Here is a 12,133-nt window from a genome sequence, read left to right on the forward strand (position 1 = left end):
TTACCATCTGAAGGACATCGCACTCCTTGGGCACCACGTGCAGCGTGAGGACCGCCGGCGTCTGCTTGATCATCGAGACGATGGTGCTGTAGGCGATGCCAGCGATCGGCTGGTTGTTGACCATCAGCACGCGGTCGCCCGTCTGCAGGTTGGCGTAGTGGGCCGGTCCGTTCGCCTGCACCTCTTTGATGAAAATGGTCTCCATCGCTTTCACTTGGTACGGCGGCAGCGACGTCGGCGACGTTGGTTCCAAACCGGTGATCCCGGCGACGCCGACGCCGACGCTGCTGCTGCTGCCGCTGCTGCTGCCCGCCGCACTGGAGGCTTCCTACACACCAAACGAAACCGAAACAGAAACAAAAAATAGTTAGTCAGCTGTACGCCTGAGGTGCGAAAACTACGTGCCACCCGCTGTAAAGGTAGGCCCTAAGTTTTCAAATAAGAGGGATTATATACTCTATAATCTATATCCTAATGTCAGATCTTTTTGAGACCCTTCCACCAATTGGAATCGGAATCAGTCTTAGATTTGAAAAAAAAAAAAAATAAATAATTCCTGTCTTCTAAAAATTGTAATATAACATTTTCTGTTGCTTAAAGAAAGTAGTGAATATAAGCAGATACCAGCTAAACACAAAACAAACCCCTATTAATGCGAACGCGACTGTGGGTCGTGAGACAACATTTTGCGAGGAGAGTGTAGATTGGATTGAGTCGCCTTGCAAGCGTCAAGAAGAAGACGAAAAGAGAGTGTGCGAGTGAGTAAGAGCGACAAGCGGAGGATGTAATATCAACAAAATAAAAATAAAACGGGCACAAAAAAGTGAAGTGAGCAAAACGCAAATTAGTGCAAAAATAAAAATAAAAGAGAAAGAGAAGGGGGCCCTACCGACATTTGAATACCCTAATCAACATACATATATAAAAATCATTGCATCACAAGGTTTGTTGCTATTTGATTATTAAAGTTGACGTTTTGTTTGATTTAAAATAGTTGTCTTATTTGAAGATTTATAATTTTAAAATCGCAAGATGTTTTTTTTATAAGGATTGACTTGCATAAAGAACGTAAAGTTTAAAATGAAAATATTGAAACTATTAGGAAGAATTTAGTATTGCAAGCGCATTTCGCATGTTATTATGAAAAATGCATCATTTCAAGGACGACCCATTTTGAATATTGAATTCGTACTTTCAGCGTATTTCTTTCAACTAAGTCAACATACCCCTGATGAACTTTCGTGCTGGGTATCAGCGTCGCTTAAATGAAAAGCAAAAAGAAAGCAGAAAAAGCGGCAATTTGAATAAGTCGCGCGTGCGCAGCGCTCACGTAACGCCAACGCCAGCGCCGACGTCGGCGTCAGCTGAGGCAGCGACTCAGCAGAGTGCGAGAGACAGAAAGAGAGAGTCGTTCACTCTCGCTCTCTCACCTGCACTTCCCTTGGGGCCAGGCCAATAGAGTTTTACACGTTTTAACAAAAAAGTTATTAAACTTGGGAACAAAATAAAGCGTATTAAAAAAAAAGGGAGAACTTTGTGAACAAAATGCTTACATATTTACGAAAAACAATTAGCATGGTCTTTACGCAACAATTTCCAATAGTTTATTAATTTGATGTCCTTAACGGACACTTCTATGATGTAGTTATTAATAATTTGTTTGTATAAAACTCTTTACACATTCTTGTAATTACATACGTGCTATTATATCCTACATTAAATCCCCTAAGTCATTTAGTTTTTTCATCTGTTTGAAACTTTCTAAGACCAACTCAGTTACTTTATTTTTATTAAAAAAAAATTCTAAAACATCTTAAATAAAGTTGTTTCTTAAATTGGCCAAATTGTGCTTTTTTCACAGGACATTTTCCTAAATTATTCACCTAAAGCTTGAGAACCGTTCATTGACTTTTTTCATGATAAATGTTTGCATTTATCTGTATTTATTTTCCAAAGTGTATTCGCTTTTTGTTTTACTTCGGCACCTATGTATCTCTCTAAAACTGTCTACATTCTCTTAAACTCTTGGTGCGCTTCGTCACAACGTAGACAGGCGTGCACTGTGATATAATTTACATTGTCTATATTCCCCATATCGATTGTATTCTCTATAGTTTTTGTATCATTTACTCGTTATATTCTATATATAATATTTTTTTTATCCTCTACATTTTCTATATCATATTATATTGTATCAGATCCTTTATACTATCTGCTACCCATTATAACCATCCTCCCTACTCACCTGTGGCCAGTTGGCCGATACCGATGCCGCCGTTGCTGCTGTCGCCGATGCCGATCCCGATACCAAACCCGATGCCGATGCCTGGTCATCTTCCGGCGGATAGGCGATGAAGTGGCGCAGCGTGAACCCGAATCCCTGGTTCGGTCGCCGGCGGATGACGATGAGCTTGGGCTGGATGGAGGAGGCGGCCAGGGCGGCGTTGTTGGCCGCTGCAGCCGCCGCCGCCGCTGCAGCAGCTGCTGCTGCGGATGCCGCTGCTGCCGCAGCTGCCGGAGTCGCCACCGCTGAGGCCGCCTGCGCTGCTGAATGCGCTGCGGCAGCGGCGTTCGAGTTTTGTAACATTTTGTAGCGGGATACTGTGGTTTGAAGGGGGTGTGTGTGTGTGGATTTTTTAGGTGTTTTCGGGTTTTTTTTTTTTCTTCTTGAGTTTTGTATTTTGTATTTTCGTGTGTTGTGTTTCGCCTATTTTTGTTTACACACTCTCCTCTCGCTCTGTTTTAGCGCTCTATCTCTTTCGGTGGCTGGCTTTGTGGCTTGGTGGTTTCGGTTGTTGTTGCCTTTTCTATTTGTCGTGCGGTTGGCTTCTTTTATTACTACGTTATTTTGCTTAGTTTTTGTTTTTGTATTTTTGGTGGTCAACCTGTTGGTGGCACCCTCATTTGTGTGACGGTGGGTGGGGGTGGCGCTTCACCCCTGGTTCGCCTCTTCTATTTGCTAAACTATTTATCCTCTATCTGCAATTTCGCTTGCGGTTCTTTTTTCCTGGATTTTCCTTTACATCCTACGATAAGTTGCAAATTTTCGATGTGGCAGCGGCACGAGGCCCATCGTACCGATCGATATTACCATAGTACTGCTACTAACTCCTCTTGCTGATCCATCGATGGGTTAACGAAAATCATCTGCAAAAAACAGAAATAAGAGTTAGTTGAGTACTTAGTGAAATCTTTTTTGAAAAAGGTTTGGCAACTAATTTGCGCAACAAGGAAATTCGACAGACATTGGTCCTTCGAGCCGAATCGACAGCATTATCAAAACGTTAGATTCATTAGATATATAAAAAGATTAAAATGTATTATTAGTATGACCATACACTATCTATAATCACAATTAGGAGTGTAATTGAAATATAATTTATACATCTAGCTTTCAAAACACTTCACTTTTAATTACGTGTGCATTGTGAGCTAAGAACTTGTGCTTGTTTATTGAAAATGTGATCCTATTCTTTAGAATCCATTAAACATGGTCCAAGCTATCAAATACTTCTGGCATTCCCCGACACTTAACCCAATAGTTTCAGCTTTCTGAGGGACAGAAGGGGTTAAAATGCGACGAGGCGTGTTACACTTTTCTGACTTCTCATTTGACGGTCAATGTCCAACACAGAAAACCCCATAGTTGAATCTGTTTTCGGCTTTTTACTGTATTTTTTATGCATTGTAATTAAAGCCGAAAGAGGTTTTTCGTTTTGTTTTTCCTCGCTTTTGTGTCTCGAAGGCTTTGTTTCTTTTTTGCCTTTCTGTCCAACAGTTAAAAGTTAAAAGCACTTAACTAACTGTACTTGGGCATATGCGATGACTTTGGGTCGATCGTTATAATCAACACAGCTACGATGATATAATGCTGTTAGTATCTCTTTCTTGAAAAATATAACTAAAATTAAGAAGGGTATTAAAGCCGGAATCCCCCTTTTAAAGGGGCTTAGGCTAACGCCCCTTTTTGGTCGGCAATCCTAGTTTGACATTTTTGTTAAAGAAAATTTTATGTGTAGACTCACTAAAGACGCTAAATAAGTAACAATGTTTGAATAAAACAAAATAATTTATTGATTTACGTTGTACGTTTAATTTTGTTTCATAAACAACACAATTAATACAAATTAATAAGCCAAGGGTTAAGGTCAAAGATTAAAGACCCGTAGGGAAAAGTGGCCAAATATTGAAAGGATTTAATAGGCTTTATGATTTGCAGTATATATATATATATGTATATTATTGTGATTACTGTTTTGTTTGCCAGCTTTATCTCATTGAACGCAATTAAACAACATAAAGAAGGCAAAAGCGACAGCCGCCATAATAATTTGAGCCAAAGCACGTGTAATTACCCCCAAACAGATAGACAGACAAAAACGGATTGTTCAGATAGTAGTCTCTATAATTGCCCCATTGTAATTGCATTGTCAATGTAGTTTTTCTTTTTCTTTTTTTTTTTTTTTGCGAAAGGGGGGAGATCGAGTGTGTCAAGTCACTCAAGGCGATAGACACACAGATAAACCGATTCGGCCGCAGATTAAAAAATGTGTTATGTTTTGTTGGCGAATCGTAAGAAATAGCAAACCCAAATGAATGATTGTAAAACACTTCACTTGGCTACTGTTAGACCTTGGCCGCCCGTCACTAGTACACATATATGAAAAACATCATATAACGACCTATATCAACTTATCAGCAGCGGCACCGATAATCCACATTTGAAGGTTGAGCGGCGATAGCTGAAAACTAAAGATATTTTCCATGGAATGGAAAATTTGCCATACCAGCAGACCAGAAGCCATCCTACATTTCAATATTTCTATGTATATTTTTGATTTCACCAATAACATTACATTTCTTAACCTATTTTTTTTTTTAGTTTCCACTTATCTCTTCTCGATTCTCGGGTTCTTGTTTTATTTTCGTTAAGCTCCAGCAATCGAAACCGCCCCCAAAAAAAAAACTCAACTTTGATTGATGTAATTCTGTGCCTTGTTCTTTTTTCTTGCCGTTGCTGAACAGCGTTTTAATACTTTTACCGCTGCCTGGCTCATTACACGCATGTTCTGTCTTTAATCTTGATTTTTTATTATTTTACTTGCCACGATGTGATTCTGGGTTTTTATCTTTCCTCTCCACTGTATGTAACCCGTTTTTTTCTGTTAAATTCGATTTCAACTCTCGGCCGCTGGTAGTGCAAAACAATCAAGTTAATTGTTATCACACGAATTTTTCAGTATTGTCAATAAAAAGCTGGCAACTGAATCCCCTTTTTTGTCGCAATGTTTTTTATTATGCTCATTATTATGCTCCTTTATAATCGAGAGGAGCAATAAAGTTCGTAAGGGTTCTCCTGATTTACTGCTTTAAGGATTTCATATCGTATTTTTACCTAGTTTCTCTTACAAAAAACCATGTTTTAGCCCTGTCCTTAAATTACACCCCACTCCATTGAGTAGGTTTATTCACTAAAACAAACTTTAATCAATTCTCAGAAATTCTACTTGTTGGTTTTGTGCCAGTGTCGTTTATTTATTTCAACTATAAACTTTACTTCATACTGTATATTTACATATATATATATATATATATGTATAAACAATAATATCATTGCACTAATTATGATTATTTATAGGGACTCTATATATAAAATTGATTCGCTGTGCAACAGGTATTCAATAGTCGAGAGACTATACTAACTAATTTTATAATAATATTTAACTTTTTTGGTAATTTTGATTCATTTGCCAATTGAAAGCTTTTAAAATTGAATGGTCGTTTCAAGAATTTTAATTAAATGAGGTTTAAATTGATAAATTATTCTATTAATTGTACATTAAGAATGTATTGTGCATTAAACAGCAGAGTAAGGGGTATGTGGTAGTCAAGGCACTCGAATACATCGTTTTCTATGGTGAACTTTGCTGTATCCATTCACTTGGGGTATTATTTACATGCGGCATTAAATTTAAAGTTCAAATTAGGAAATAGTAAGCACACCTCCTGATTTATTAGTAATAAATTATAAATCGATAACTGTTTATTTACTTTCGGATCCCCGTTTCCTCATGTTTTATGATATTTTTTCATTTATGTTTGCACCGTTCACCTGCCATTACAATTTTTTTGGTTATAGCCATTCCCACTCCATATCTGTCGACAGATAAAAGCAGAAAAATATATATGTAGAAAGACATATGATATATGTGTTCATGATAGCCGATAAACGGCTTGGTCGTATGCCCAACTTGGAATCGATAAACAAAAAAACGAAGCACAAACCGAGAAATACACACGCGGGGGCATCCAATTACGTGCAATTACATTTATAAAATTTCTTCGGTTTCTTTCTCTCCTCTCCATTAAACAAAAAACAAAAAGAAATTATAGATAAATACAACTATACGTATACGTATTGACTCCATTTTTATTTCTTTGTCTATCAATTTCGCGGAATGGAAGTCGATAAAAAAAGCGATATATGCGTCTGTATATAAAGCTGACACGAGAGCGAAACAAAAGTACAATGCAAACAAACAGCGATATCAGCGATAAATCATTCATATTCTTGGATCTATAAAAGTCACTTGCGCACATATATCTGCAAATATAATTGCTGGAAATCGCCTGATCAGATCGACGATCAGAGCAGGTATAAAACGCAATATCTTCTTATTAAAACGCGTCTACTCTTTAAACAAACAAACAATAAAGTTCCTATGCTTTTAATTGGTTTCTTTTCCCATATATGACATCTGACATTGCACAGCATATTAATTGGATTGCAAGAAAATAAGAGTTTAAAGGAACTTTGTCTTATAGGGTTATCAGGGTATGCCCAGGATTTCGGTGATGATATTTCGATCGTGAGAATGAAGTTAAGTTTCAAAATCATGTACTGATATTGCACGATCTGTAACCCATTGGAACGCCGACCTAACCCAATTGAATCACACACCTTGTAGCTGTAGCTACCCATATCAGATCAAAGGTTATCTCTGCGGCGTGTTCACACCTCTCGTCCCACAAATCCGATCGGAATCCATCAAAAAGCAAGCCGGGGTAACATGAGAAAGTCGGGCCGGAGAATATGAAAAATATTGTGGCAGACGCACATCAAAGACTGATTGCCGATGCGATCGGATTCGACAAACATCACGCCCGTGTATTATGCACACCGAACCCATATAGCAACCGGTATATAGCTATATACCTGTCCATGAATACATATATACATACATACATACATTATATGAGTAGATGTGTATATTGATCTGTCCCCTCGTTATCAGGGGGTTAGAGCCCCTTTGGGGTGCTGAGCGAGAGCCATTCAACTTGTTGCCAAGTGTCGCCGCCACCGATTCGGAATCGGAATAGCCGTACACTTATATGAAAACCAGAAAGAAGGCGAAACAGCCCACCAATACACAGTGAAAAGGCAATGTACCCAGGCATTCATGTGTCTTGGCCTGGCGTCACTCACAATTTCAATTTCCATTTTATTTACCCTGGAAAATTTCAAGATCCTGGCTATATTGGTACCGTCCTAGTTCCGACTACTAGAAGAAGCACAAAATTCGGTTTGATACCATTCAGTAATTTCATAAATTATATGGTTAAATATATTTTGAATACTGTAAAATCCGAGTAATGTACACTTTTCGTTGGTATAAGCATTTAGCGACTTGTTTTACAGGGTGATATGCTCGTCCAAATCTCGACTATTTCCGATACTTAATTTTGTTGTATTTTGTTGTTACGTTTATTTTCGAATTGTTTATTTAATGTTCTTGCAGCGTCGTTTGTTTGTTTGTGCTATGTGTTTTATGTCTTTCTTTTTCCCTGCTTTTCCTACCGCCAGCGGGGGGCGGCAAGTATGGGTGATGGGCGGTGGGCGGTGAAAGGCAGAGTGGGAGTGGCAGTGGCGGGAAAACTGTTGGTCCAGCTGAGCGGAGCAAACGCCTTAATAATCTAATTTCTGACAACTGACGGGCAAATCAATAAATGAAGTGGAAAATGGAAACATTTTCTTCGTCTTCTTCGCTTCGCTTTCTTCCTCTACCTCCCCCAAAAGAGATGGAAAATCGATCGAGAACGAGAGGGATATACTTGCCAGAGAGAGAAAGAGAGACAGAGCGAGAGCGAGAGACAAAGAGGGAGCCAGTGCTACCTTGACCTCATTCAACGACCTTTTTATTTGGTGTGAGATGAGAAACGGTGGAGCGCGAGGGGAAGGGGGTCGAGTTCGGAAAATGGGGAAAACTCTCTGCTTGCGTGCTAAGCTTCTTCTTTCTCGCCATTTCCCAGCGCGCCAGTGTGTGCGTATTTTGGGTGCTTTAGTTGGCTTGTATTATATCATCATTGAATGGTTTACTAAGAAAATCGAGGAAATCAAGGAAACCGAGGAACACAAGCTGGAAACAACACAATCCTGTCCGGGTAGAAAAACTACACAGAGACTAAACAGAGAAATTCAACAACACTTCCACTTGTCAATTGTTGAAAGACAAATAGACGTGCCCAAAGAATTGCTCACAAAATAATTAAGCAACAAAAATGAAGTGAAAAGCAAATAGTTCAAGGTAAAAAAAAAAAAATATAATAAATAAAACAGTTTAGAACCAACGAATTCGATTCCAACGCATTCATTTTAAGAGCACTACGAATAATAGGTGTATTTATAACAATAATCAGATATACTATCATCATCAATTAAACTTGTCCACCACATAAATGATTCAATCAGTTCAAAGCCTTTTTTATTCAACTAAGTGATTTATCATTGACCCAAGAACAACTTCCATTTCTCCACAGTGTACCAAACAGCAGGAATGTGCATTGCACATTTGGTCACAAAAGTGCCCAAATTTTTGCGGAATATTAGAAAACCAAACAAATTTATGAATAACCTTGAACTGAATTCCGGAAAACGTGGGTTTAGATTAAGGCGGTTGAGGGTTAAAGCTGCAACCTTGTTTTATGTTAATGTTTAACTTACCAAACTTGGTTCTAAAATCGTTTCGCAGCTAATGCAGTTGCATTAATTAAAATGAACCAAAAATAAGTTAATACATCTTTCAATGATTAATTAAGCGACAGAACCCACATATATGTATTGTTTATTTAAGCCACACGTATGTATTCGGTTTTTTCAATCATTATCTGAATTCTTCGAGTATGATTAATGATCGTTCGTGTAGATCTTTCTTTTCTGGCTCTTTGACAAATGTAATTTAAGCGAATAAATTCGTGTAAACATTGTCGTCTTCCCATGAGTATTTTGTATTCAATGACGTAAACATTTGAATAAGCCCACAGATTTGGCCACAAGATTGTGTCATTGAAAATTAGTATAAAGCGCCCAAGGGAAGTTTTTGCTGGTCATCAGATCTTCCGACTATTAAAACATTAGTACTAAATTAGACGCTCCATTCCCATTACACCCCCAAAACAGCTTTCTGCGATTCCCATTCGATTTCTATTGGAAACCATATAGAAAACCAGCCTAAGAGTAAACGAATACACAAAAAAAAGAGGCAGAAAGGCACACATGCAAGCGGCCCCAGAATGAATAAACAAACCAAACACTTTTGGAGTAAACAAAAGAACATAGAACAGCAAAAACAGAATATGATATGGTACGCGCGCGTAGCTGATATAAGAACTAAACTTGGGATCCCATGTTCTGGCGGTGGAGCCGTGATGGTTCGGTTCGACCCTTGGCAGCAGCAGAAAAAACGGGGCAAATTTTAAATTAAAGAGCACAAGGGGATGGGGGATGGGGTACTGGAAGGCACTATGCAAAAACGACCTGCCCCACAATTGCGATTGCCCCTTCCATTGGCAATTATTCAGGCCTCTGACCGATTTAATAGAGAACTCGCAGCAAAGGAAGAGAGCAAAATGCCAACGCAACTGAAAGCACGCTTTCCGAAATATTGAGGGATTCATAATAGAAGTTGATTTTAAAATTCTTTGCTGGTAATAGGCTGGCGGTTTATTAAAATTATATATGATTACAATTTGCCAGCGGACTGAGAGCATAAGATCCATATGTCTACACCAATAACACCACTTTCTTTTAGAGTATAAAAACAAAAAAGCAAAAACGTGAGAGGAGAAATACTTCACATCGTTCATATTGCTCATTGACATGGATTCCCTGAAGTTCAATTGGAACTGAACTTATATGTCGAATTATCACAGACACAAGATCTTTGCACTGACTTCGTTTAATGGAGAATATTCTCCAGTTGGCTGTGCTGTTGTTTGTGGCAGTTTTCTCTTTATTTTGCTGTCTCCCAAAGTTCATTGGTTTCGGTTTTGGTTTTTAATTGAATTTTTTTTTTTTTTGGTTACGTGACCATTTGCATGTTGCAACAGCAATTGCCCCACTATGTTCGGCCTCCATTTCTCAGTTTCTCTTCAGTTGGGTTTCAAATTCAAATTACGGAAAAGCCATACAAAACTAAATTACCGAAAGTTAGTTATTAAATTGCAAAGTCATTTTTCGGTGCATCACAAAACTCAATTAAAGGGGAGGAGCTTCATTATTTTTCCTTTGTATCTGTTTTCAATTTTGTTTGTGAGTAGTTTTAGGCCCTGAACTGAAACTTTGCTGCGGCCTCAAAGTTTGGAGGAGGTGCTGGCTAAACTTGAGGTTTAAAGATTTTACAGCATGACTGGAAGTTTTGTCGGTCTCGAAAACAGACAAATAAATTTGTTAGCTGGCCGTAAAATACTATTAAAATATAGAACACATTTAAGCGAAGGAAACATATCCGATAGCAACACTCCAAGTAAGAGTATTTCTTTAGGGTGGCATAAGTTCATTTTCTGCACTGTAATTCACTGTCATAGTCACCCTTAAACATATGGAAATCTACAGCTCAGCTGGTGCATTATAGGTATTATTATCAGATCACTTGCGAACCCAGAGCAAAAACCCCTAGCTTATCCGACACACTTATCATATCAGTTACGAGTCCCGAAAGTAATCCCCTAACTGGCTTCCATTCGAATCCATTCCATTCTATTCTGGCTTCTGCTGCCTGGTTTGACAACTTGATGGATGGTTTGCAGCGAACTCTCCAAGGATTATTTCTGACCGATGTAGCAATCCGAAAAGTGTTCGATTCCAATGGGATCTTTGCGGGGTGTTCCAGGGTTGACTTTGCTAATCAGCCTGATTGGATTTGGTTCTAATTCCATTATCTTAAAAGCAGCACTTTGGTTGGGTTGGCCTCAAGTCGAAATTGCGACAGTTTTAGAGGAAATAGTATTGAATAATATTTCAGGATGCAAAACTCTATTACTTTGATGTTATTAAAAAATGGCTCAGCATTTCAAGATTCAATTTAATCAGTTAATGTGTTTAGATTAGTCTTTCGCAGAAAGTTTGCTTCACCTATCGTGTTTCGCTACTAGCTGTTTCGCTAGAAGGCTGTCTCGAGTGTTTACTGTACGGGAAAACAATGAAAATCTTGGGGAAAATGTACACGTATTTTCTGGCTTGAAAACATTTACATATGTTTTGATGGGGGTGTGGTGTATATATTTAATTTCATAATGAAGGCTCCAAGTGCATACTCATGTTAATAATAGCAACGGTCCCCGAACTCGTGCCACCCAACCCCCATAACCACCACCACCCCCTGGAACCACCACCCACTTTCGGGCCCAGATTGCATCCACTTTAAAATCCATTTATGACTGAAAAGCAACAAAGGGTGGCGCAGAAGTTCGTATTGGACTTTCAGCTTTGGCTTCTGGGGGTTTTTCCAGCGTCCTTTTTTTTTTTTTTTTTTTTTTTTGGGATCGAGGGTTGGTTTCACCCCCTGAGGGGGCCTTGGGTGGTTCGGGGATTTCCCCGCCCTGCTCATTTCACGCATGCAAAGGGAATGGGAGTCCCCCCGGTGCTGAAACCCTTAGTAATGAGTATTCAAAATGCAATTCACAGACTAGGGGAGTGTGGATATTGGGTTTGGGATTGGGGGTAAACAGGAAGAGGGTTGCATATGTGTCGCTCGAGGGTTGCAACTTGCAACCATATGCATAATCCAAAGGATTTATGCTACAAAACAGCACATAAACCGTATATCACACAAATGCTGCTTCTTAATAAAACCAC

The 12,133-nt window shown here is 38.7% G+C and overlaps 1 protein-coding gene across 9 annotated transcripts in view; it reads right to left on the minus strand.

The window, feature by feature from the left end:
• The window catches only part of LOC6526096 (rho GTPase-activating protein gacF), a 39,506-nt gene that overhangs the window by 18,426 nt on the left and 8,947 nt on the right, over positions 1 to 12,133 (minus strand). For all 9 annotated transcript variants that reach the window (XM_039374520.1, XM_039374518.1, XM_039374512.1 and 6 more), the window contains 2 exons: positions 2,246 to 3,147; positions 5 to 328 (listed from right to left, as the gene is read on the minus strand). In XM_039374520.1, coding sequence (XP_039230454.1) covers positions 5 to 328; positions 2,246 to 2,587 — 666 coding nt within the window. In that variant the 5' untranslated portion in view covers positions 2,588 to 3,147. The remainder of the gene's footprint in view (positions 1 to 4; positions 329 to 2,245; positions 3,148 to 12,133) is intronic.

This window comes from Drosophila yakuba, chromosome X (genome assembly GCF_016746365.2).
Source record: "Drosophila yakuba strain Tai18E2 chromosome X, Prin_Dyak_Tai18E2_2.1, whole genome shotgun sequence".
Classification (NCBI taxonomy): Eukaryota; Metazoa; Arthropoda; class Insecta; order Diptera; family Drosophilidae; genus Drosophila; species Drosophila yakuba.